Source organism: Melospiza melodia, chromosome 22 (genome assembly GCF_035770615.1).
Source record: "Melospiza melodia melodia isolate bMelMel2 chromosome 22, bMelMel2.pri, whole genome shotgun sequence".
NCBI lineage: Eukaryota > Metazoa > Chordata > Aves > Passeriformes > Passerellidae > Melospiza > Melospiza melodia.
The window spans coordinates 9,629,372-9,656,088 of NC_086215.1; the positions used below are offsets into that span (position 1 = coordinate 9,629,372).

At 44.1% G+C, this 26,717-nt stretch overlaps 3 protein-coding genes across 10 annotated transcripts in view; 2 read left to right on the top strand and 1 right to left on the bottom strand.

Moving 5' to 3' along the window:
- AK8 (adenylate kinase 8) overlaps positions 1–18,833 on the bottom strand; it is a 66,365-nt gene extending 47,532 nt beyond the window's left edge. Inside the window, exons 1-6 of one of the 6 annotated variants that reach the window (XM_063174617.1) lie at positions 18,716–18,832; positions 16,341–16,425; positions 12,462–12,511; positions 11,645–11,758; positions 6,151–6,219; positions 387–468 (exon numbers count right to left, since the gene is read on the bottom strand). In XM_063174617.1, the coding sequence (XP_063030687.1) occupies positions 387–468; positions 6,151–6,219; positions 11,645–11,758; positions 12,462–12,511; positions 16,341–16,425; positions 18,716–18,808 (493 nt within the window). In that variant the 5' untranslated portion in view covers positions 18,809–18,832. Of the gene's footprint in view, positions 1–386; positions 469–568; positions 610–6,150; positions 6,220–11,644; positions 11,759–12,461; positions 12,513–16,340; positions 16,426–18,316; positions 18,474–18,715 lie in introns of those variants that run through there. The other 5 variants (XM_063174614.1, XM_063174615.1, XM_063174618.1 and 2 more) reach the window with 5 other exon arrangements.
- Positions 18,834–19,019: 186 nt separating this feature from the next.
- Positions 19,020–21,258, top strand: SPACA9 (sperm acrosome associated 9). The gene is made up of 5 exons (XM_063174664.1): positions 19,020–19,066; positions 19,497–19,667; positions 19,751–19,953; positions 20,448–20,586; positions 20,701–21,258. Exons 2-5 carry the CDS (start codon positions 19,524–19,526, stop codon positions 20,785–20,787), a joined length of 573 nt encoding a protein of 190 aa, XP_063030734.1. The 5' UTR covers positions 19,020–19,066; positions 19,497–19,523; the 3' UTR covers positions 20,788–21,258.
- Positions 21,259–21,653: 395 nt separating this feature from the next.
- On the top strand, positions 21,654–26,375 carry LOC134428189 (sperm acrosome-associated protein 9-like). Of its 3 annotated transcripts, XM_063174663.1 has the most exons (5): positions 21,654–21,729; positions 23,336–23,497; positions 24,295–24,497; positions 24,977–25,115; positions 25,218–26,375. In XM_063174663.1, the coding sequence occupies exons 2-5, from the start codon at positions 23,354–23,356 to the stop codon at positions 25,305–25,307; spliced, it is 576 nt and encodes a 191-aa protein (XP_063030733.1). In that variant the 5' UTR covers positions 21,654–21,729; positions 23,336–23,353; the 3' UTR covers positions 25,308–26,375. The 3 variants fall into 3 exon arrangements, with proteins under 3 accessions (XP_063030733.1, XP_063030731.1, XP_063030732.1); XM_063174661.1 differs by having other exon boundaries at positions 24,977–26,375; XM_063174662.1 differs by lacking the exon at positions 21,654–21,729 and adding an exon at positions 22,186–22,329 and having other exon boundaries at positions 24,977–26,375.
- Positions 26,376–26,717: the final 342 nt, after the last annotated feature.

Below are 26,717 nucleotides of genomic sequence, written 5' to 3' on the forward strand. Positions count from 1 at the left end.
CCATGTTTCCACTTCACTTGGTGAAATTTACATTCCCTAATTCAACAGAAACATAAATTTGTGTTTAGCACATGGGGAACTGCTTTAGTCTGAGCATAAAAGTGATTTTTAGAGATGGAATTCAGGAGCAAAGCCATTTTAGCTGCTCAAACCCACTTGGTGCAGGGTCTGGAAATCACAGAGCTCTGAATGGAAGGAGAAAAGACTGTGAAAGACAGAGCTTAAAATCTCCCAGGTTACCTCAGGCTTTCAACCCCACTGAAATATTGTGCTGTCTGGTGATTCTGTCTCCAGCATTGGTACTGAATTTATTGAGGATTTTTGGAGACAAACCCTTCCAGTCTTTCCTCCTGGATGCAACCACACACAAACCTTGTACTGCTTACCAACATGCCTAGGAAAAATGCCAGATGATTGCAGCATCCATGCCTGCTCCTGGTTTTCAGGGAAGCCTTCCAAAATCCATCCCTATTGAACAAAAACATGAAAGAGTTATTGATCTGGAAGAGAAAAAAAAAAACCCAACAAAATTCACACTAAATCTCAGTGCTGTTTACAGAAAAATTACCTCATTCTGATCCTTCCACAGCTCAGTATTTCTCATGGATGCTTGTGAGAGAAGAAAGCAAACATGGAGCACTGATATTTTTGTGAAATTTATGCACTGATTCCACTGCCACACAGCAATGGGAACTTATGGATTGTAGCAATTATTTTTTTTCTTTTCATGTTTCAATCTTAAAAATAAAAACGAGCCAACTTTTATCTCGAATAAAAACAACCCAAAACAATTTCTACAGTTTTGAAATATTCAAAAGGATACCAGCCCACACTGTGTGTATATATATATGTATAAAAAAGGAGCTAAACAAATTTAAAGACATATTTAATGCCAAGAACACCGAGGAAAATATGCATGCTTTCATTATTTTCCTAAATTATACAGGAAAACTCACAGTAATGGAACCAGCGTTCTCAGAGCTAATGAAGCAACAGAGCAAAAGAAAGAAAAAAGAAAAAAGAGCTTTTTGCTCCCTTAAGTCCTTGTTATAGCCAGCTAAGTGTTGGATTGAGCATCTTTAAAAAAACATTTACAGATCTGTGAAATACCGACGGAGAGCTGCAGCCTCACTCAGTTTTTGTCTGATGCAGTATTTGAAATCTAATCCACTTCCCAGGCTCACATCTGAGTCTTCTGAACTCCCCCTAATTTATCTGGCAGTTTCCTGAGCACACAAGTCCTTGCTGTTCTATCCCACCCCTCCAAATAACTTTGTGATTCCTCAGGAAATCTGGGAGCTATCTTTGTGCTGAAATGAAGGAGATATTTTAATATTGCATTAGCTGGCAATCATTCTCAGCTCCCACATAAATCTGGTGCCCTGTCAGGGTGGGGTCCAAAGGTTCTCCAAGTATTTCAGGGAAATCTATCTCCAGGACTTCTGTGGGAGGGAATGGGCCATTCCAATTACACAAGAAAATAGAGCAGATTATTTAAAATTCCTTAATTAGCCTGGTTTCAGGAAGGTGTCATCCTGCTGACAGATGTAGAAAATACAAGACTCAAGTATCTGCAAGCCATTTTTGCCACTCCCAGTGTTTGCTCTGCCAAATTAGAATGAACCACTGGCTAAGGTCACACAGGTGCTGAGAAATCAATTTATCCCTTGGGACTTGCAGAAGGCAAAGCTGAACAATGTTTGTAGTGCTATGCCAGGAACTTCAGCACTAGTTTGGAATATACTGTGTATAAAATATATATATATATAGGGCCAGATCTTCTAGGGAGAAAGGTCTGATGGCAAATAAATCAATGCCAATTTACAAAGATTACAAATCTGGCTTGTTTTCTCCACTCTGAGTGCAACATTTTTGGAAACTATAACAAAACAAATGTAAAATCCACAAAAATTTCCCTACAAAACCTGAAGTCACTACTGCTTATGGCTCAAACCACATACTGTGCAACAGGCAGTAAACACAATAGTATAACAATAACCAATCCATACTTTTAACAATCCACAGCAAACTCCAAGAGGTTTACACACAAATTTCAAAGGTCCTTAAAACAGGCAATAAACAGAAAGTTTGGGGTATTTAGGAAAACAAAGCTCAATAAATAGCTCCCTGCTGAAAATATATTTTAAGGCATTAAACAAATGCAAAACCAACACACATCACAAAAACAGTGAGCATTTTGGAGCTGATTTCCAAAGGTCTCTGAGTTGCAGGCTATCAGTCAGTCCCTAATTAGAATATATTATCCATCTACTTGACACTTCAGTGAAATGTCTATTCCAGCACAGAGCTGCAGCTTTGTTCAGAACAGGTTTATTGATATTCTGCTGCTCTGCCTCTCCATACCCCCAGTGGCTCGGTTCTGTTTTATCACACATCAAAAAGGCCGTATGCTCAGGGCACCCCGTGCACAGCTCAGAGCTGGAGGTCTGAACAGCTGCAAGTAGTGTGCTATCACAGGAGGGACAAGCTCCAAGCAGATGTCACAGATAAAATAAAAAAAAAAGAAAAAAAACATAAAGGGGAAAAAAAAAAAGAGTGAAAAGGGAGTGTGGCTTGGGAACGCAGCAAGAGGAAGGAGACACAGCAGAGCAGGACCTGACTTAAAATATGCCTATCATGCTTTATGCAAACATTGGTCTTTTTTTGCCCTCCTGACTGTAATTAGCAACTTCACATGGTAAATTTGTTTCTTTAAGAAGCCATCTTTTTTTGCTTCTTGATAGCAGTAACCTTCTATGGAGGCATGGGCTGCACCCTATTACACCAAGGCTGGAACAAAGGCTAAAAGTGAGAAATTCCACTGGTCGCTGCTTCCTGTGTACTATCACAGGAGGGACAATCTCCAAGCAGATGTCACAGATAAAATAAAAAAAAAAAAAAAAAAAGAAAAAAAAATAAAGGGGAAAAAAGGAAGAGTGGAAAGAGAGTGTGGCTTGGGAACGCAGCAAGAGGAAGGAGACACAGCAGAGCAGGACCTGACTTAAAATATGCCTATTGTGCTTTATGCAAACATCGGTCTTTTTTTGCCCTCCTGACTGTCATTAAAGTCTAATTAGTAACTTCACATGATAAATTTGTTTCTTTAAGAAGCCATCTTTTTTTGGTTCTTGATGGCAGTAACCTTCTATGGAGGCATGGGCGGCACCCTATCACACCAGGTTGGAACAAAGGCTAAAAGTGAGAAATTCCATGGTGCCTGCACTCTGTGGACATTGCTCCCTGTGTGCTATCACAGGAGGGACAAGCTCCAAGCAGATGTCACAGATAAAATTAAAAAAAAAAAAAGGGAAAAAAATTAATATCAGTAATGGCTTTGCCAGTGTGGATCTAAAATTCTGGAGATTTTCAGGGCACAGCAGACTGAGAGTGCAGTAGAAACACTGACAACCCAGCTCTTGCAGCCCATCAACATGAGCAGTATGGATGATGGAAAATGCTCAAACCTTGCCAAATTTCCCATTAGAAAGGAATCTCTTGTGCCTCACATTAGTTCTGTCAGTGGAGTGATGTTTTAAAAAGTTCCCTTCTCAGAAAATATAAAATGTGGTGAATGGGCAGATTCTCTCCCTGAATAAATCTTTGTACCATCACTTTCTTTGCATGGAGTTTCATAGAGAAAACATTATTACCTTTAGCTACCAAGGTAAAACCAAACAGAACCAATTGAGGTAAAACCAAACAGAGACAATTGAGATAAAACCAAGCAGAACTAATCAAGGTAAAATCAAACAGAGCCAACTAAGTAAAACCAAACAGGACCAACTGAGGTAAAACCCAACAGAACCAATTGAGGTAAAACCAAACAGAACCAATCAAGGTAAAACCAGAGCCAATCAAGATAAAACCAAACAGAGTCATTGTTCTCTTTGCCTTCCCTTTCAAGAGCAGCCACAAAAAATACCAATCTCAACTCATTCTGCCACTCTTTGTGTGACTCACTGGCCCAAGCTTGGTTTCTAAAGATGCTAACCCTCCAGGAAAGTGGCTCAGCTCCCCCTCAAACACATCCTGAGCAATTTCTCTCCCCTCCATGAATTCCCAGCGGTCAGAGGGGCTGCAGCCAAGCTGTGCTAACCCTGCAGGATGAAAATTCTCTGTATCAGCCTCACAAGTGCCAGGCTCTGACATAATGCCTGCAATAAGTTTCCTGTGTGTGCTGCAAGACCTCCCCACCTGATCCCTCCCAGTCCTGACCAGGTTTGTGTTACAAGAACACATAACACAGAGCGCCTCAGCAGAGCTGTTGATCAATAAAAATGTTCTCCTCAGAGAATGCCAGTGACATCTATAAACCTGTGAGTGTCAAAACAACGGCACAAAAAATCCTCTATTCCTACTGTCAGTGGGATGAAAGCTGCACAATTAATGCCAAGGCAATGACACCACAAGGAGAAATAAAACAAACAGCTGGTGGTACTGTGGTCCAACATGCTGCTCCTAATCTGTGAACATTTTCAGTGAAAACATGCTGACTCATGTTTTGAGAGAAACGGCATAAATCTGGTCAGTGATGTAAAAACCCCACAGCCTTAATTCTGTTTTGAGTTACACACAGAAAATATTACACTTGAAATGCATAGATCCCCTTTCAAAGGAAAAAATAATTTGTGGTCACTTTGTGTGTGTCTATCTATTAATGTAAAGATTTTTAATAACCATCACACCTTTAAAAAACAAATAATGTGTTTTTCCAAAAACCAGTTGAAACCTCAGCTGGGTTGATTACATCCACTCCATTCCTGCTGAATGTCAGGGAAGCTTCATAAAGGTTTTTTCCCCCCTGGTTGTGTAAGACACCCAGCACTGATTCAGAGCTGCTGGTGACAACAACAGGAACATGAAATGCAGGCAGGACTCTGTGCAGCTGTTGGCATTTTAACCACCTTGTCACCTTACTCATACATGACCTACTACTGAAAATAACTCACTGAGAGATCCATCCCTCATTATTGACAGGAGAACTAAAGCCACGCCAACAATTATAGAAAAAAAAAAAAAAGGAAAATAAGGTGGATGCAGCCTGTGGAGAGTGATGGATTTTGCTTGTACACTGACAGTAAAACTCATGTTAACAAACACTGGGGAAAGTAGCTGCTGAAAGCATATGTTCTTTTAATCAGGGAAAGAGACCTATGTGGAAAAATGAGCATTTTTGAGAGGTTTTAGAGCTCTTGTTATAAAACACAAATGAACAGGACAGTATATCATGTGTGGTTTTATTTTAAACAGGTTCTCCTGCCAGCTGAAGGGCCTAAGTCCTATGTGGATATATTACAAATAAAAAATACATTGAGTGCTACCAGATATATAATCTGGAGTGCTAAGTAACTAAAATTACTTAAAATGAAGTCAAATAGCTCAGCTAAAAAAACCTTCAAGGAAAACCAGACAGACCCATATAATTCAAGCACAGTGAACAGCAATACAAAGTTTAATTCTGCTTTGCAAATTCAACATTAATAGGTCAATTATACAGTAAGGTCTGCAGTGTTTAATGAAGAAAAGTTGATACTATTTAGGATTTCTGCAAATTCCTTTATTTCTTCTTTCTAAGGATCTAAAAAGTCATTGTTTCAGTCTCCCAGATGATGAAACACAGATGGAGCAAGAAACACAGAATGCCACAGTTTTGAACACAACTAAACCTATTCAAGCTAAGAGTGAAAATATTAATTATTACCCAGAAGACAATATATTCAAATGCAGTGTTTCCTAACACAGGGAGAAAAAAGAGACACAACCAGAAACAAAACTGAAATTAGTAACGTTAAGACTCTTTTCCTCAAGAAGAGCCAAAACCCCTCAACAATATCGATTCCTATCTATTTTCTGTTTATCTTTTTTGTCCACTCCATCTCTGCCAGTTGCCCCAGGCAATCAACAAAGCTCTGCTTGTTCAGCCTTTGATCATCTCCGTGCTGGAAGATTAGCATATGCATACTCTCATCCTCCCCTTTATCCTGTTAATAAAGCTCCAAACTCCCTCCGCTGATGTTCAAGAAAGCAACTGGCTCGGGAGCCCCGATGATTTGCCCCCATTCCCTGCTCTGCTCGGGACTCGGAATGCTAAACACCAGGCACGAGTTGTGTAAGTGCTTATCCTGCAGCCCTCTGAGGAGCAATTCTTACTTGTTTGATGCAGTCCACGTTTGACAGACGCTCCTGGATCAGATTGGCCCAAAGCGCGTAGGGAATTTTCTAAAGAAAGAACAAAAAAAAAATAAAAAAAGAGGAAAAAAAAAAAAAAAAAGGGCTGAATATTCACAATTGAGTTCAAAAGGAATTTTACCATGCAGGCACCGTTGTGGTTAAAGGTGAAGTGAGATGTCTTCTTGGAAATAAAGAAATAAATAATTCCGTGCGAGCCCGGGTCATTAACATGAGTTAATGACCAAGAGTTAATAAGGGCACAAAAATCAGTGTTAAAGGGAAGCTGAGCACAGAGCATGAATATCCATGGGGGTTTTGCACACTGGCATGGAAGCAGTGCCAAGTTCTGCACACTGACACACACACTGGACACCAGACCTGCAAAGGGATCCAGAGGAACATCACATCCACAAATCATCCTTTTAACCACGAGGATCTGACCCCCGACTGCCCCAGTGACAGAGGGCTCAGCACCAGGGACCTGCCAGCTCTCAGTGACACAAACAGAACCTCAGACACTGAGCAAACAGCACAGAGTCTGATTTTCAGGAGGTTTGTTTCATTGCTTCAAGTAACTCTCATCATCCAAAAGGTTTATTTAAAATGTATTTTGCAGTTGAACTTAGTTCATTTTTAAACTCAGGACTGTGAAATGGGATGGAAACTGCATCTGCCAATATTTCCAAAGTGCTGTTTAGTTCTGTGACTGCTGCTTTGCCCATCTCTAGAGATGTTTTGTAAGAAGGTATTTGCTATGTGACAGAAGAACCAAGTTCCTATACAGATCAGCATCCCTCAACATTTCTTCCATTGTATTCAATTTCCTAACAAGAAATCAGCAATACTTTCCTTTCCTTCTAGTAAGAATTTGTTCCACTATCTTGTTAATTTAGGCTTTTATTCTATGCTGAACTTGGTTAAACTCTGAGTTAGCTAGTTTAACTCAAAGTCTAAACTTCTGTACATGCAGCTCATGACAGCCATTAATCATTTCAATAAATGCCTTATCTTATTCATTCTGTCATTATTGGTAAATGAATACTCAGGAAAAACCAACCTTCAATCAGATTCTCTACCTCCTAATTAAAAATAAATTATATTTTACTTAACAATGTGAGCTTGACTCTCTGCTCCCTTTAGTTCCATATCCTGTGGCTTCTCATTTCTATTTCCTAACCACTTTGAAGGGTATAAACCTAGAAATGAGTATTTCTATAGGCTGGGAGAGTTAGATAGGGCAGGAATCAGATAATTCTCTGTATTCAAGATAATATTCCAACATATTTTTCTAATCTACATGCTTTTTCCAATCTACATATTTAATTGCCACTAATTGTTAATAATTAGACAATTGTCTTTTAATAAGACAATTACATTGATCAACTATAATACATGGTTGATAATTACATGATCAACTAATCCTGGGACTCGTAGCATCTGGAAAAAAATATTCCTTGGAGCAACCCCTTTGAACTTCAACTCACACAATGAGAAAAATCTGGCTGATGATGTGGGAAGACTTCATAAAATCTTCTTTACTAGATGATGAGACAATCTCACAAGGAGTGGTGGGAATGGCACTTTGAAGGAAGGTGCAGAAAGTGCTCCAGCACACCCAGCAGAGCCCAGGTGGCCCAGGCAGGCAGGGTTTGCTTTTCTTTATCTCGTTTGCCCCCAGCTCTCAGTGCCTCTCCTCACATCAGCCAACACCGGGGCAGGTAGCAGAGGCAGGAGGGAAGGAAATTGCTGCTTTTGCTCAGAGCCAGCAGGTCCCCAGGGTCACCTTGCACAGGGGCACCACGCTGCTGCCAGGGACGGCCGGGACCTGCCTGCTCCTTTCATGTGCCCTGTCAAAGCAGGCTGCTCGCTGCTGGGGGCTGCTCTGCGCTGCCCTGCCAAACCAATTTACACCAAACTCACCCTCCCTCCTCTCACTGCTGCCTTTGCAGTGGGCTTGGCTGCACAAAAACAGCCAAGGACACACGCATTCAGCTATTTCAGTGTTTTTGCTCCTTCTGCTCTCTGTGGCTCCATTCCAGTCTCATTTCCTGGGCAGTTTTTTTCCCCCCACTGAGCAGTGGCCTACAAAATCATTTTCAATAGGCTGCTTGCAGAATGCCTAATTATTCCTCTAGAAATCAGGATATCTGGTACGTATCAGGCAGCCCATTTATAATTTATCTCTCATAAACACATAAATATATGGTGAGCCTGGGAGATGGGATTGCACTTCCCAGAAATCTGCAATAATGGGCAGTGACACACATTTGGTAACAGCCAAACCACACCTTGCCCACAGAGCTGTCCCAACACTGAGAGCAGGTAAAGGAAAACTGCTCTGGGCTTTTGGTCAGGTTCAGAACACTTTTCTACCCACGCTGGTTTAATCACTATTTCCATATTTGCTGAAAAACGGTACCCACTCATGATTAATTTTAAATATTCCATGTTATTTCAGGAACATCATACTTCAATTTCCATGCCTGGTCTACTCAGAGTTGTATTTCATTCCCCTTTCATAAAATTGCCACACTTTTTTTGCAGGGCAGCTGTTTCAGTAGACATTTTTCTTGGAAGTTTTGGATATATTTGCTCTGAAAACAGCTTCAGCTAAAAAATTCTGGCTTCTCCAAATTGGCACCTTGGAGAGAACAGCAATCAAGTTTGAAGAAATTTACTTTGGGATCCTGAGTATAATGAACGTTTAGATTTATTTTTTTCAGATAAATACACATGAAAGGTTGGTCTTGTTTTTGGATACACAAACCTGGAACATTTTCTTTTTGTTCCTTCAGAGTGGCTTACCCTGGAATAGATTGGAATGCTGACCATGCATAGTTAAGGATGCCTTGGATTTATTTTTCTCTTCTATTTTATTTCTTTTTAAAAAGCACAGGGACATGACACAACTCTGGAGCAGTTTGAAGTTATTAGGTATTATGCAAACACCTTAACTGCAATTTAGTGGAGCATTAAGAGCACACCCATCCCACAAAACCCACAATTACCACAGTTGTTTCAACTTCTTATTTTACCCAGTTAACAGGAAAAGTGAAACATGCAATTGCTCATCATTAGACTTCACTATAGGAAAACCTGAAGATGCTTCCTATTAACATTATAATAACTAGAGATGAGGGAGTAATTTGCAATGATTTATCCAAAAATGTAGCCTCTTTTTCTGTTCATGGAATATTTATTGGTAGCTTGTGGTTCTCCAATTTACTGAATATTCAAAAATATCTGACTTCTTTTTGGAGTATTTTTACATGCAGAATGATCACATTTTGCTTTGAACACTCAGTATTTAAAATTCACTACCTGAGCTGTGCTCATTAGTCAGTGGCCAGGTATGTGTGGGTGAATGATTGCTTGTCCAACTTGAAAAATGGAACTTCAGAAAGCAATGATGGATTTTAAAAATGCCTTCCATGGCTCCCTGTGCCAGGAAAACCCAAATGCTTCAATGGGTGAACACAAAGGAGATGGAAGCTTGGCTGAAGGTATGTAAAATGAGTAGGTAAAACATGTGAACAAACATTTGCAGAGCTTTCTGCAGCATTTGACCAGATCCAAGTGACCTCAAACTGCCTGACCTCTGCTCTGGGGTTAATGCAGCCACATCAGCCTTAGGAGTGAGAAAAAACATTAAATTGTGTTTATGATCTTCACACCAGACTCTCCAAAAACCACAGCCTTATCTCCTGCTTTTCCTCTCCATTTATTAAATTGCTTTGGCCAGGACTACAACTTCTTAATGCCCTGGTTATATCCAAACTCATATAAAAGCTCTTGTTCTGCTCCTGAACATTCATCCCAACCTAGAGGAACCCAGGAGCTTAGTCCTAATTTTAGGAGTTACATTCAAAGAAACAAACTCACATAAAAGAACAAAATTATTTAGTGAAAACCTCCTCCTAGGGTCTAAAAATCAACTCCAAAGGCAAACTGCACAGTGCTGAACCACCAGCAGCCTCTGCTCTGCAGGCCCTCCTCACTACCTGATTAGCCTTGACATTTTTGACTTTCATCTTCCACACCATCCATCTTTTTAAATCAAATAAGCCCAAAAGGACACCCTTGAAAGTGCATCTGTATAGTCTGAAATATGTTAATAATTACAGTAATTAAACCAAAGGGAATTTTTGTTTTAAACTCTCCCCCTCCAAGTATAAATTTATGAACCTATCAAAACAATCTTTAATAATTAGAACTAAGATTTCAAAGTACATATCCTCAGTAAGAATAATTCCATCTCACCCCAGCCAAATGCAAACATTTTTGCCAGTGAGTTCAGGGAGTTCAGTGAACTCTTTGCTCTCAGATCTTGAAGTGTGCTACTTGAGGCATCTCCAAACTTCATTTACTTATCCAGTATTTTATTCAATTTTATAAACACTACCCTATTTTAGCCTAATTTTCTAAGGAAAAAACCCCAATCTGTGTATCACACTGTCAGCCATATCAGTAAATTACAAATCTGTTGGCCAATTCCAATTCTAAATTGGATTTAGCAGGGGTGCAGAAATTCTACAGGTAGGAAATTGCTTAAATTTTTATGAAAACGGGTGATAAAGGACAAAATATAAACTCAAACTAGTAGACTTGTTAGAGAAAATCACAAAAACCCGGACTTCTTCCAGTTATTTCTCATGGAATACCTTGACACTGGAGAAAGGAATCAGCCAAAAAGGCAGGAATCAGATAGTTCTCTGTATTCAAGATAACCTTTCAACATGTTTTTCCAATCTGTCACTAATTTTTAATAATAAGACAATTAATTACATTACTGATCAACTAATCCTGGGAGTCATGACACCTGGAAAAAATGTTCTTTGAACATCAATTAGGATGCTCACAATGAATGGATTTAAAAATCTGACTGGAGCCACTCAGGTGCACAGAATTGGGGAAAATTCAACAATCTGAGTCAGCTGCTCCTGCCTCAGCTTGAGAGCTTCCAGGGCTGTCAGGAGCTGACTGGATTGTCATCCTCCTTTTGAGTTAATGCACCAAGTAAGTTATTTGTGTCATGCTACAGAGAAATCAAGCATGCACAACTAAGTAGCACTGTCAGATCAAAAAAAAGTTCTTTGTGTACATATTTTCCAGAGCATTTTGTACCAAAGGAGACCTCAGAGATTAATGCTTATTTTATTGAGATTATCAAACATGCCCAGATAGAAGACACTGTGTTTAATAATAGAATGGAGCTTTTCTAGACTGGATTGTGCATTCCTGGATTTTTCCCAGTTCTGCTGCTTGTTCCAAGGTTGGAATTTTCAAGACCTCCTTTATTTTGGATTGTCTCCCTCTCTTGCCCCTGCTCTGTGTCCTGACACACCAATGCACAGCACAGAGAGAAGAGAATCTTTACTCTCATCTGCTCAACTCAGCAGTGGAAATCATGGGAATGCCACATAATTCCTGTTCTGTGACACGAGAACAACTGCTATTATATTCTCTTACACACCTGGTTTCTTTCTTTATATGCCTTTGCTTCCTCTGTCTGCCTTAATTCTTCCTTGAATAACAAAGTCTCCTGAGAGACACGTATGGCATTGAAATGTTTACAAAGCCACATTGCCTGAGGGGAGAAAAAAAAAAAAACAGGTTGAAATATTTGGAAAGAAAATGAAGCATTTTTTTTCAGGAGGCTGCAGAAAGAGTTTCCTTAGCCATACATTTAAGTATTCAGACATATATAAGCACATTTAAGTAGTTTCTTATAAAGATGTTCAAGAGTATCCAGCTTTGAATAGCAACTTTTTCATCTCCTGCACCTTAACACAGAATTTAAAGAAGGAAATATTCTTCCTGCCATGCCCTCACCAGCATCACCTGCCGTTTCTGAGGTTCAAATGCAACTCTGACCTTTGCATTTAATGGTGCCAGTGGACTTGAGACAACTGACCGTGCAAAAGGAGCAATTCACAGCAAGGGAACACCACAAATGTGGTGTAATTGTGTAATTAACTTATTTCCCCCAGGCTAATTAGTCCTGTTAAAAGGCAGGGAAAACAAGGCAGGCAGATACCTGTTGTATTCCAGTAGTTTCACTACCTGAGTGAGTTCTCACAGACCTCACTTGAAAATATCTATTTAATATGTAGTGTAACACCCAGGTGTATCCCTCAGGAATGACACCCTTTAATTTGTCTGGTGTTCATCTATCACTTGGATAAATGTCAAAATTCTTTTCCCAGAATAAAATTCTCCAAAATGCTGAGCTCAGCAGAAAGTAAGAGAGTGAGTGGGAAGTGCTGCAACACTGAGGGTAAGGTACTCACAACTGTCGTTTTCCCAGAAGCAGGTGGACCAAGGACGCAAATTCTTGGAGCTGTGGAACAAGGACATGCAAATATCAAAGTGCAGAACAGCAAAAATCCCCTCCAGTTTCCCACTCTTGTACTGCATAATACCAATGTAGCCAGCATGAAACAACTATTGCAGCTGGAAATGTCAGTGGAGATCTCAGGATTTGGCTCCACTGGGAAAAAAAGAGGGAACAGAAAATCAGTGCCACCTGGGTCCTCCTTTAATCTCCATGGTCAATGAGATTAACACTCTAACCATGCCACTTGGAGACATAGATGAGATATGTATATCTCAATCCATTGAAACATGGAGAGTTTAGTGGGTGAACCATAAGGTACAAACATTTCCTTACCTGAGCTTGACTTTTATTCCTGAAACATTGATTCAGAACTAACACATTTTGTGCTGAACAAATATTTCAGTTTTTAGTTTCACCTAAATAGGTTGTGTCAGGGCTCAGAGAAGATTTAGGTACTGCAGAATGAAGGACTCCCTCGCTCTGCTTTTTGACAGCAGCCTTCAATTTTTCTAGTCACCATTTAAAGTAATTTTCCTCATTTCTGTTTCTTGTGTTTCTCTGCTGCACATTCCTCTCCTTTCTCTGAGGGGGCAAGGTGCAAAAAATGCATCCCAGTTCTGAGGATTTCCTAATCCAGTGCACACACACAACACAATGGGCATGACTGCAATGAGCTTTGTTGGGAATGAATTAGAGGCAAGACAAGCAGGAGAAAATGGAGTCACTCTTAGGAAAGTATTTGGAACTTTTTCCATAAATACACTTTGGGCTGCAGTCCCTTGAACTGTCATTTTATATTAACAGCTTTGATGTTTTTTCCCCCTATACCGTAGGGGGGAAAAAAAAATCCCCAAATCAGAGTCTGTGCAGCAGGGACTGGTTAGTATTTATTGGGAGTAACACAGGTCAGAGCAGAGGGGGGATTCACTCACCCAAAAACCTCCTCAGCTCTCAATAACCAAGGGAGATCGTGTCTGATGGGAGCAGACAGGCAAGGATGTGAAATGTATTTTCATGAGGCCTTCCATGCACTTAACAGTTATTGGGCAGGTGCAATTTTTAAACATACATGAAACCCAAATTACAGATTCATCTTTACAAAGTTATCTGACTTGGAAGGTTTAAGAACAACTCCCCCCTTATTGGTTCTTGCAAGTGCAACAGAACTAGTACACAATGTAGAAAAATACTTTAAAAGGATACATCAGCTTTTTTTATCACCTAATTTCTTTCAAATGTAATGTGATTAAATCCTAGGGTTTTTTTAAAAATCTAACACCTTGAAACTCCAGCCCGGTACTTAGGAATTATTTATAAACAGCGTCATAAAAGAGTGCTTGGGTGCCAACACTAATCAACTTCTTCAAACCACTTCAAAGAAAATCAAAAAACCTTTCCATCCACAGATCCTTTTGAGGTTTAACTAGGAGCATGATTTAAAATTCACAAGAAAGCCCTTAGGTATTGAAGCTTTAATACACAGCTTTCTTGGACAAACGTTTGATAAAAAACGAAACATACCATTATATACACCATCTCATGCTTTAATATTGCCCAGGGCTACTGTAAATGCTCACTTTGTACTAAATCTGGTTTGCTCTCTGCTTAGTGGCTGGCAGCAGATGGGGCAGTGTAATTCACTGATTTACTCATTTGCACACTTGTAGGGCTCCCCTGAAGCCTTCTCCCCAAACATCTGACACAGGGGCACCACCAGGACACCACTGGGTGTAATGTTTAACCCCTCCGAGCAGCAAATAGTCACTAGTTAATGCAGCAGCTACATGAAGGCAGGAAATTCTGGGAAATGCCTTTTTCTTCACTAAAAAAATCATATTTAATTCTGTATTTAGTCTGATGAGATCTTATGGGCTTTACTCGTCCAAGTAAAGCAAGTTTTAACATTCAACAACAATTTTAGCAACAACAAATTACTCCTTTTGTCAGGTGTAAATTTGGGTTCCTATTCCTAAATATGGGTTCCTATTTTAATCCTGAAATAACACAAAACAGCTGGACTCACAGAGTTCCATTTAAATCCAAAAGATTCTATGATTAATGTCAATACAACAAAATTTGCTCAACTTGTAAGAGAAATCTTTTGTCAAAGAGGAGAAGCACAGGGTACACACTGAACATTCTTGCAGAACTTTTTCCTTCAGAGGTTTGAGCTCACAGAAATGCCACTCAGACCCTGAAAGCTTTTTTCATTAGCACAAACCAAGATACCATGTAGAAAACTTGCATTTTTTGAATATGAAAGAATTATCAGCCTTTATGCGGCCCTTGAAGGTTTTTAGAAGGAACACATGAAAGAACAATAGCACAGAGCCCTAAGCACACTTTGCCACACATTTGACCTACAAGATTTTTGAGGCACTTGTAAGCTATAATCACCATTAGACTGGTTTATATTTTTAAAAGTACTTTGGATCCTATTAATAATTAAAAAGGGTTTCCAACTTCACACCTGGGATAGATGCAATGCTTCTTTTCCACACATCTCTGTTTGAAATTTTCTCTAGGGCTAAAACTGTCTAGGCAAGGCAAGTTCATGAAAATTCATCACTTTACTGATGGCTTTAATAAGGATTTTTTTTCTTCTAAATAGTCAGCACCTTCCTCCATGATCAAAAAGTAAAATCAACTCTGCTACACATTTCTGTTACATTATTTTCCATATAATTTATTCTTAAAACAACATTTAGGCTTTAATTTTAATTAGAGTTCCTCTCCTTCCTTACCAGGGTGTTCCAGACCAAAATCAGACAGCATTTTCCCCTTGACAAACAACTGCTGTAATTCTGTCTTTAGCCTCTAAGTACTGAAGTCATTAGATGGAAACCTGCCTAATTCTGCTAAAATAATACTGTGGGGCTGCAGGACAAATGTTAGCCCAATGTGAAGAAATTTTATCAGCATTCTATCAAACTGCAGGAAATTCTTACACATATTTTTCATGGGTCTGCAAACCAGATTGATTATTCAGGCTGCCTGCACCAGAAAATGCTGGGCACAATTTGCAGGATTTGATATTTTTTTTTCTTTAACATATTTAGCAGCATTTCAATCACCATCACTAAGAGCTCACAGCACCTCCAGTGATAATGATTTCATTGATGCTGCAGCACAACTTTCATAATGGTTTACTCTGGTTTTAAAGAAACATCAAAGCTCCATGACACCAGCTCCCCCTGACAGCTCACGCAGAACAAAAATTACAGTTCACTTGTGCATATCCAAATATAATCTGCCTAAGGGTGAACAGTTTGTAAATCAAATAATTTGATTGAGGGTACATGCTTTTATTGTGCAGAATACAGACTTCCCATTCAATTTACCAGGTTTTGTTCCACAGAGGAGCAGACACACTCACTGTTCCTTCAGCTGAGATGCCACTGAGCTGTGGAACTCATTAACAGCAGAGAGTAACAAACTAATCAAAAAGCAGAGAAATCTGCCAGCCCAGGTAGAATAGGAACCCAAATTTACACCTGACAAAAGGAGTAATTAGCGAGCTTAAAGACAACAGGAAATATCAGATGGGGCACAGAAGGCATTAATAATTGATACACCAGAACTCTTTGTTATTCCCTTAGAGGGTTTCATTGTTAGAACTGTTAAAGTGCATTTCTTATTAGATTACTCACTAAAAAAAGAAATTAAAAGCATCTTGCCTGTAAGTATTCCAAAATGCTCACCATTTTTTTTTTTTTGTTTCCCCCCTCCCCAAGACTCAGCCTGAAAAGTTTGATCCATCACCTGCCAAGAGCAGCACAGCTCCCAACAAATCAGGAGCTGAACTATTTCTGGTGTCTCCATTTCCACTTACCATCATCATTGTTTTGCTTTAAGTGGTTTATCATGAACTCAATGGGATCATCTGGCTTATGAATTAATAGCTCTTCAAGCATGTTCTGGAAATAAATAGGACAAAGTCAGGGGAAAATTGAACACGGCTCTGCAGTCGTGATATCTTGCATTTTTACAGCAATTTTACAATGAGGATCCTAAACAGCTTATAAATGCTTATTTATTTTCTTTCACAGACAAAATTGAGACTTCAGAACCTATTTTAGATGCTGAAAAACTGAAGATGGTCAGAAAATTGCCAGTAAAAAAACCCAACCTATTCAATTCAGTACATAAGGACACCAGAAATATTTGCTTCGAGCAGACGGGGGTTGAAAATGAGGCAGAACTGACATGAAAACCATACAAAGAGTTTAAAAACCAGAGTTAACTTGGATTTGTGTCTCTGCAGGGCAAGAGGAGCCTTCTCTAACACATTCCCACAAGTTCCTGACCAGCCCAGAGGAATGCAGAACGGACAAGAGCTGTGGAAAACAAAACCCACAGAAATGGCACATTTCACACCTGTACCAGCCATGGCTCCTGCAGGAAAAGGGGGGGGGGAGAAGGGAGGAAAAAAGGCAAAAAAAAAGGCTTAAACCTTGCCTTGAATGTCTGTTTTGGAGCCCATTTTCACGCTGAACCCTTGAGGTTAAACAGAACCTTGTTTCAGCCCCCAGCCATAGCAGTGGGGAGCTTGCACTGGTTTCAGGGAGGATTTGGGCTTTACGGGCAGAAAAAAAGAAAAAACCTGAGAAATCCACACATTTCCTAGCAAGACATTTCAGCCCAGCCACAAGTCCTATAATTAAAATTAAACATCAAACAGAACTGATGCTCTAATTTAGACAAGCTGCAGAAATGCTCGTGCTGGAAGAGACATTTCTGAACAGCAGTCATAACACTTTTATATCTGCAACTGAATTCCATAAAGTCCATAAAATTTTATATCCTCACCAACTGATTGTCTGTTATTAGAGTGGCCTATTTTCCTTTTCTACCTCATCCACTTCATTAGAATAATTAAAACACTCGATTTTGTTTATTAACTGGTTATCGTGCAAATCCTGATGCATCAAGGTCTGGGTAACACAGAACATAAAAGATGAAATTTGTATTTTTATTGAAAATTCATTTAAAAATTATTACTTTCCAGCAACATTTATTTAAGCTAAACAATCGGGATTCTGCACTACACTTACCAACACCTGTATAAATAACAAACCTAACAAAACCTGGGTTAATTATAATTCAAAAACGTTCAGGCTGACAGTGATTGACACTGGCACTGCTTCTTGCCCAAACCCTTTTATTTCTTCAACTCTGCTAAACTCAGTTTAATTTCACATGAGTTGATCTGTTAATCTCTGGGGGAGGTTCATATTTTGGGTCTCATGTAGTTTCTACTTTTGTGTTTGTGTTTTGTAAATGCTTTACCACAACAATTTCAACCCGTGTTTTTGTCATTATCTTGCTCCAACACAAGTAAAGCACGAAAATACCACCCTGAGTAAATCCCACAAACATTTTATGTAATATGAGTCCCTGCAGCTGCATTCAATGCCTTGTGGCTTGCAAAACACAGTAATTAATTTAAAAAAGAAACAAAAACAAATCAAAACACAAATATTATGCTGCAAGAGTCATAATAAACAGAGAAAAAGACAGCACAAAAACAAAACAGGAAAAGAAATAAGCATGTGTGTGTATTTCAGTGAGCTCTGAGCAAGTGAAAATGACTTTTTAGCAGAGTTTAGAGCAGCACACAGGGGAATGCTCTCCAGCGAGCTCTCCTATCACAACAGCACCAGGACTTTTAGTGCTTCCCACAAACCTCCCCATGCCCTACACAAGAGCTTTTCCCGAAGTTCAGAACCAAACCCACCCTTCCCTACAGCAGGGGAGCCAGCCCTGCCAAGCACCGAAATCATAGCGACGCCACAAGTGCACTTGTACCGCTTTATTGCTGAAACCGCGGCGAACAGGCACAACAGGAGCAAAAGGGTGAAGGTTTCACCCTGGGGATGAGCAGCAGGCGGGGACAGCCCCGGCTCAGCCCGCAAAACCTTCACCGCGTTCTCCCGCACCCGAATTATCACTGTCCCCTTCCTCCTCCTCCACCCCGCCCGTCCCGCCCTGCCCCGCCTTCCACCGACTCCTTCCTTCCGTGGGGCGCCACGTTCTCCCGCAAATCAAATCACACCTATGAGCCAAAGTAACTAATTAAAATATTTAATTGGGAGAGCCCACGGCCGCGTCCCGCACGCGGACACCCGCCCATCACCTGGCAGACCCGCCCATCGCCTCGCACAGGATCCCGCCCCGCTGCCCCTCCCCGCCCGGGCTCCCGTTCACCTGCAGGAGCTGGAAGAGCCCCCGCTCCTCCGCGTAGGCGCCCGCGGGCGGCGGCCACGGCCGGGCCGCGTCCTCCGTGTCCGCCTCCGCCATGGCCGCCCCTGGCAACGCGACGCGTTGCTAACCGTGACGTCATCACCGCGCGACAGAAAGCGGCCTATCCCCACACAGGGGCGTGGCCAGCGCCTCGTTTAATACAACAGGAACGGGGGGAGACGTCATCGAACAGCGACGGTTGCCATGGCGGCGGCGGCGCGGCGGGGCCGAGGGCCTGCGCTGTCCGCCCGCTCCTCCCGCCCGGCCCGGCCCCTCCCGGGAGCTGCCGCACCAACAGCGCCACAACACCGGCCGGTAGGAGCCGCGGGGCCCGCGGGGCGGGAGCGGAGCGCACACGGCCGCACGGAGGGGTTCCGGGGGGTCCGGGCCGGCCGCAGGGAGCGGGAGAGCCGGGGAGGCGCTGGGGCAGCTCCGGCCCCGCTGTGGCTGAGGCGTGGCCGCTCTGCCTTCCCACAGCCCGGCAGCGCCTGTGACATCACAGTGGCACCGCTCCCCTGGGGCTCTCAGCATTCCGAAGGCACTGAGCGACTGCCGGGGCTCCGGGGCTGCAGGGCTTCGGCACAGCAGATCTCCGCTTCCTCCCCCCGCCCCTTTCCTTTTTTTTTTTTTTTTTTTTTTTTTTTTAAGGTACGTTTTCCACCAAGCTACCCAATTCCAGCTCAGGCAAGATTCAGAATTGCATCTTTTCTAAAAAGCAGCTTGCTGTCTCTCCTGTCCCCCACAGATCCAGCAATAAGTACAATAAGTAACCATGAATGAGGTGCTGGAGACCCTGAAGAAGATCGAGGACAAGTACAAGCTGTTCCAGCAGCAGCAGTTCACCTTCATCAAAGCCCTGGAGCGCACCCGGGAGGAAGCCCATGACATGATCAGACCTGTGTCATCCATTGTCCAGGTACAAACCGCTGAGCCATTCCATCCCAGTGAGGTGTTCCCATTCTGCCGTTTTCAGCATCGCTGCCATTTCCCCCCGTGCAGGTGCAGTGCTACAAGGACCATCACTGCTTCAACGCCACAGACAGGCGCGTCCTCAACATGTTCGTGTCCCTGTGCAACGAGCTGCGCTGCCTGAGCCAGAAGATGGAGAGGGCGCACGCTGGGGACAGCGTCACCCACGGCCTTTTGGAGAAGTGCAAATTGCTCCTGAACGACAGCAACGACCTCACTGCCCTTCGAGCCACGTAGGTGCCTCCCCAGCCCGGCCCGGCCCAGCCCCTGGGGGCTGGCACTGCACATTCCCCCCTGGCTTCTGTCCCAGTCCCTTCCTGGCTGTAGGGAGGGCACAAGGTGCTGCCCAGCTGCCTGTGCCAGTGTCCCTGCACTCAATGAGTGCTGCTCTGTTTGTCCATCCTCCCTCGGGTCCATGGCAGGGCAGGGGGGTGGCCTGAGGCCCCTGCAGTGCTCAGGCAGGTTCCTGCTGCTCTGCACTGAGCCAATTTCTGCAGGGCAGTGTCTGTGTGTCCTGTCCAAGACCCCAGATCTGTGCCAGGGTGGTTTTTGGCAGGACTCTTCAATCCACGTCCAGCTCTCTCTGTGCTTTTGGGGAATGGCTGCCTGTGCACTGCTGCTCTCCCTGGGGCTCCCAGGGCTGGGACTCCTGTGCCAATTGTTTCCCTCTGTCCTGTACCAGTTGTTTCCCTCTGTCCTGTGCCAATTGTTTCCCTGTGTCCCACAGGTACCCCCACAGGGTTGTGAACTTCCTGAGCGTAGAGGAATCAAAGCATCGCTATGGAGGGGTGGTGAGCTTGCTGCCCATCGTCCTGGACACCATGAGGGCCTGGGTCACACACTCCAAGAAGTACCTGATCCCCAATGTGAGTCATGCACCTGCCATGGCCTGGAAGCACAAATCCCCTTCCCAAACAGCCCCTGCTGGGCACTGTGCAGCTCGGACCTCCAATAGTAACAAAAATATTGTGTTATTGCAGGAGAAAGAGTGTGAGAGGTGCAAGTATGAAGACCCACGTTTAGGAAAGAAAGCCCCTTGGATCCCACCAGGGAACACCTCCTGTTAGAGGATCAGAGCTCCTGCGTTGTCTGCTCACCACCTTTTAGCACCTGGCTGATCTAATACAGTGCAATCAACACCAGAGAACCGTCCTGAGCCCACTTTCTGCAGCCAGCCCAGCACACAAGCATTGCCTCTCCCTTGCTGATGTTTGCACTCTGCTCCTCACATCCCCACAGAAGCAGCTGCAGCTGCTCCCTGGGGCCAGCACTGCAGTGGGAGCAGGGACCAGTCAAGACTCATCAGGTTCTAGTCTCTCACACATGAATCTTGGACAAATCATTTGAAACAGGATTTTACATTTTCTGAGCCTTCTTCCTGAGGAACATCCCCTCGTTGCTGCAGCTATGGGGTGAAGAAGCTGCCTGTGTGAAGGATGGGATACAGAGCAGCAATGGCTTGGCATTACAGATTCATACACGTCCCTGACATTTAAACTTGTCTCTAAAGCTCCCTCAGCCCCACAGAAACAGTTTGGTTATCTGGACCACACAGTCCCTGTTTACAGAACAAACTTCCCATACCCGCCCATCACCCTGCACAGGATCCCGCCCCGCTGCCCCTCCCCGCCTCCCCCGGCCCCGCCCGGCTCCCGTTCACCTGCAGGAGCTGGAAGAGCCCCCGCTCCTCCGCGTAGGCGCCCGCGGGCGGCGGCCACGGCCGGGCCGCGTCCTCCGTGTCCGCCTCCGCCACGGCCGCCCCTGGCAACGCGACGCGTTGCTAACCGCGGCGTCATCACCGCGCGACAGAAAGCGGCCTATCCCCACACAGGAACGTGGCCAGCGCCTCGTTTACTGTAGAGGGAATGGGGAGACGTCATCGAACAGCGACGGTTGCCATGGCGGCGGCGGCGCGGCGGGGCCGAGGGCCTGCGCTGTCCGCCCGCTCCTCCCGCCCGGCCCGGCCCCTCCCGGGAGCTGCCGCCCCAACAGCGCCACAACACCGGCCGGTAGGAGCCGCGGGGCCCGCGGGGCGGGAGCGGAGCGCCCACAGCCGCACCAACGGCCCGGGCCGGCCGCAGGGAGCGGGAGAGCCGGGGAGGCGCTGGGGCGAGGATTCCCAGGCGGGAGAGAAGGGTGTGGGGCAGCCCCGGCCCCGCTGTGGCCGAGGCTCAGCCATGGCCGCTCTGCCTTCCCACAGCAGCATCTGTGACATCACACTGGCACCGCTCCGCTGGGGCTCTGCCTCGTATTGCAGCGCCGTCACCGAGGCGTTATTGACTTACTCCTTGGGGCTCCAGGACTGCAGGCACAACAGATCGCTGGTTTTTCCTGCTTTTTACTTTTTTTCTTTTGTAATTGTGAGAAACGAGCCTCAATCTTTAAAATTTTAAAAGTTTTAAAAGGGATAAGAGGGACAAACTAATAACAGCACTGGGTGCTCGGCAACTGCCAGAGGCGTGCCAGTTAAATTAAAATTATTTCCTTATATAGTTTTTCATTACATTGGTCAAATACATTTCATGAAGATTATACATAGTCAAAGATTCATTTGAGTTTTCATATTCTGGGAATTCTTTTTGCTTGCTTCAACCTTGACACTTCTTAAGGTGTGTGCCATACTGCAGATGAAATTGATGTATTTAATTTCCTCACAAGGGTCCGTGTTCTGTGGTTTGGCAGTTAGTGAGTGCCAGCTGAAGGTAAAATCCTTGGTAAAATCAGTGGTAAAATCCTCCTTGCATTCTTTCTTTCTATATTTATTTACCTGGTTCTTTTCAATGTTCTCATACAGATAAGATACTCCACTAGTACATGAAATCAGCATTAGCAATTTCACAAAATCATCTGACTCATTCTCACCATTGTCAGATAGTTACAAAAATAAAAGCATTATCTATTCTGCAACAGTTAATGTTATAATGCACAGCACACAATCTTTGTGGTAATATTTTGTGAGAGCCTAAACTATAATATATTTATCACACTACAATATATAATGTACTCAGGGATTGGGGTATTAACCATAAAAGGCAGACAAATGATACAATAATAAAAGCAGTGATTGCAAAATATATTATATCAAAATAATTTGCAAAAGCCAATGATTACACAGTTATTTATAAGTTTTCCATTAGCCTACGCTGTCACAGACATATTTTATGAAAAATCCTTTTGCTAGGATATTTTCTCCTGAGAAGCTGAGAGGCCTCAGAAATTAAATGTAAACAATGATTATTTGCTGCTGTGGAATGCAACAGGTGGATCTGTGATTGGTCTCATGTGGTTGTTTTTAATTAATGGCCCATCACAGTCAGCTGGCTCAGACTCTCTGAGAGTCACAAGATTTTATTATCATTCCATTCCTTTCTTTGCTAGCCTTTTGATGAAATCCTTCTATTCTTTTAGCAGAGTTTTAATATATAATTTTCTTTTAATATAATATATATAATAAAATAATAAATCAGCCTTCTGAAACATGGAGTCAAGATTCTCATCTCTTCCCTCATCCTGGGACTCCCGTGAGCACCACCACACCTGCACAATTTCAGCCCAGGTGAGATGTAGAATTTGCATCTTTCTAAAAAGCAGCTTTCTTTCTCCTTTTCCATCCAGATCCAGCAGTAAGCAACCATGAATGAGGTGGTGGAGACCCTGAGGAAGATTGAGGAGAAGTACAAGCTGTTCCAGCAGCAGCAGTTCACCTTCATCAGAGCCCTGGAGCGCACCCGGGAGGAAGCCCATGACATGATGAGACCTGTGTCATCCATTGTCCAGGTACAAACCCCTCAGCACAAACAGGGACAGCACGGGGCAGGAGGGCTCCTGGGGCTGCAGAAATGGTTTTCATGGAGGGGAGATGGACAAAAAGTGCCCCAGAAGGTTTGTGTGTGACTGGAGGGGTGGGGAGAGATCACCCCACCTGTGATCTCAGCAGGAATCTCAAGGCTGAGCAGCACTTTGTGTTGTAGCTGAGCACTGGTGAGCAGCCAGAAACACAGGCTGCAGGAAAACAATGAGAGCAAGGCTGCTTCCCCAGGCACACATGGAATCTGTAATCCTCAGCCTGTGGAAAGCAGCATTCCTGGCTCTTCCCCCTGGTATTGGTGCTGCTGTATCTTTCTATAGTGCTTATTAAAAATAATGGCTGTGTTACACAGGGAGGATGATGGATTGAGGGCTGAGAGTCCCACGTGGGCAAGGGCTTTGCTGGGCTGCTAAGTGAATTGTCTGGGAATTTTTATAGCATGCTGTACTAAAAAGTAGAACTTAGACCACCTGGAGACAAGGGAAGAAGAAAAATCTAAATCAAATCAGAATTGTGGATTTGAGACAGCAGAACTCAAGCCCAAAACCCAGATGGATGCCAAAGGCAGAGTGAAAGCCAGGCTGCTGTCAGGATTAGGGCACACAATGAGCTGGTTGTCCTTTCCCAGGGCTGCCTCTCCCCAACAGCAGAAGGGCTTTGCTCATTGCCTTGAAGAGGATTGTGGCAGACATTGCACTGAGCCATTCCATCCCAGTGAGGTGTTCCCATTCTGCCGTTTTCAGCAGCACGTTTTCCCCCCGTGCAGGTGCAGTGCTACAAGGACAACCATTGCTTCAACGCCACAGACAGGCGCATCCTCAACATGTTCGTGTCCCTGTGCAACGAGCTGCGCTGCCTGAGCCAGAAGATGGAGACGGTGCACGCTGGGGACAGCGTCACCAACGGCCTTTTGGAGAAGTGCAAATTGCTCCTGAACGACAGCAACGACCTCACTGCCCTTCGAGCCACGTAGGTGCCTCCCCAGCCCGGCCCGGCCCAGCCCCTGGGGGCTGGCACTGCACATTCCCCCCTGGCTTCTGTCCCAGTCCCTTCCTGGCTGTAGGGAGGGCACAAGGTGCTGCCCAGCTGCCTGTGCCAGCTCCTGGCAAACACTTCCAGTGTCCCTGCACTCAATGAGTGCTGCTCTGTTTGTCCATCCTCTCTCTGGTCCATGGCGGGACAGGGGAGTGCCCTGAGGCCCCTGCAGTGCTCAGGCAGGTTCCTGCTCCTTTCTGCTGCTGCTCTGCACTGAGCCAATTTCTGCAGGGCAGTGTCTGTGTGTCCTGTCCAAGACCCCAGATCTGTGCCAGGGTGGTTTTTGGCAGGACTCTTCAATCCACGTCCAGCTCTCTCTGTGCTTTTGGGGAATGGCTGCCTGTGCACTGCTGCTCTCCCTGGGGCTCCCAGGGCTGGGACTCCTGTGCCAATTGTTTCCCTGTGTCCCACAGGTACCCCCACGGTGTTGTGAACCACCTGAGCCTGGAGGAGGCGCAGCATCGCTATGGAGGGGTGGTGAGCTTGCTGCCCATCGTCCTGGACAGCATGAGGGACTGGGTCACACACTCCAACCTGAAAGTCCTCTATATTGTGAGTCCTGGATGTGCCAGGTGCAAGGAGGAGACACCCACTTCCCAAACAGCACCTGAAGCTCTGACCTCCAATAGTAATGAAAATACTGTAAAATTGCAGGACAAGGATTTCAAGAAATTCCTGGCTGCAAATCAACGTCCGCAAAAAAAAAAAGCTCCCTGGAGGCCACCAGGCAAACACCCCTATTAAAGGATCAGAGCTCCTGCATCATCTGCTCACCACCTTTAAGCACCTGGCTGATCTAATACACTGCAATGAACTCTTGAGATCCATCCCGAGTCCTTTTTCTGAAGAGCTGCCCTGCAGCCAGCCCAGCACACAAGCATTGCCTCTCCCTTGCTGATGTTTGCACTCTGCTCCTCACATCCCCACAGAAGCAGCTGCAGCTGCTCCCTGGGGCCAGCACTGGGATCAGGGAACTCATCAGGTTCTAATCTCTCACACATGAATCTTGGACAAATCATTTGAAACAGGATTTTACATTTTCTGAGCCTTCTTCCTGAGGAGTATCCCCTCCCTGCCACAGCCATGGGGTGAAGAAGCTGCCTGTGTGAAGGATGGGATGCAGAGCAGCAAAGGCCTGGCATTACAGATTCATACACATCTTTGACATTTAGACTTGTCTCTAAAGCTCCCTCAGCCCCACAGAAACAGTTTGGTTATCTGGACCACAGAATCCCTGTTTACAGCACACTAAGGAGGTTTCCCATACCTGCCTCTGGCTACAGAGTCCATGTTCTTCAGCTGTGCTCTGCTGCAGCTCCTCACACCACAGAACATCTCTCCTTGCACCTCCTGACTCCTGTCCTGTCAGAGCTAGAGATGTAAGGGAGAGCAGATTTAATTTTGCCCTTAGTTTCTGTGTAGTGACAACAACCAAAGAAAACACCCACGAAACCCCTGTGCTCCTCAGATCCCTACAAAATCAAAGCCATTTCCAGTCCATGTGAGCCATGGGAGTGTGGTGGCAGGATGATGATGCTCAGATGGTTCCTGTTCAAACTGCAGACTGAGCTGCCTGTGCTGCTTTCCCTGCTCCAAGGCAAGGTCAGCATCAGGCCAGATGTCCCACCTAAGGGACAAGCTCACCATGGCCCTGGGGCTCAAAATACAAAACATGAGGTCAGCACATCTCAGACCCTACAGCCTTTTCTAAATAAGTGTCCTCCCTGTGTCTGAATGCTCTTGTCCCCTCCAAATTGCCTCCTGCTGGAAGACACTCCTGAATAAACAATTTCCCCTTGCACACCAGGCTCACTTTTCTGTGAGAAAGCTTTTGCCTTAAAATCACCAGGTTTTGGCAACAAGCAGCTAAAAACAGAAGGAAGAATTAATACAGAGGAGGGGGCATAGGAAGGAATGACAGCTCAGATGAAATGGCAAGTATTTCCAGGAGCACTTTTATTCCTCACATAACCCCACCTTGTTTTGCACTCCTTTCCTTTCCCCTATCCACTTGCACTGCAATGCACCCACCCAGTCTGGAGCAGAGCCCTATTTTTAGGGAGATTTGATCCAACTGAACTGAACCTTGGTGAACTCAAAATGGTCACAGAGGGTCACAGAGCAACTCCTGGGCACTACTGGGGCCACAGCCAG

Coding starts and splice junctions, on each gene's coding strand:
- SPACA9 (XM_063174664.1), top strand. CDS start 19,524: ATGAATGAGGTGCTGGAGACCCTGAAGAAGATCGAGGACAAGTACAAG. Junction 19,668..19,750: donor CTGTGTCATCCATTGTCCAG/GTACAAACCGCT, acceptor CCCCCCGTGCAG/GTGCAGTGCTACAAGGACCA. Junction 20,587..20,700: donor AGAAGTACCTGATCCCCAAT/GTGAGTCATGCA, acceptor GTGTTATTGCAG/GAGAAAGAGTGTGAGAGGTG.
- LOC134428189 (XM_063174661.1), top strand. CDS start 23,354: ATGAATGAGGTGGTGGAGACCCTGAGGAAGATTGAGGAGAAGTACAAG. Junction 23,498..24,294: donor CTGTGTCATCCATTGTCCAG/GTACAAACCCCT, acceptor CCCCCCGTGCAG/GTGCAGTGCTACAAGGACAA. Junction 24,498..24,976: donor CTCACTGCCCTTCGAGCCAC/GTAGGTGCCTCC, acceptor TGTGTCCCACAG/GTACCCCCACGGTGTTGTGA.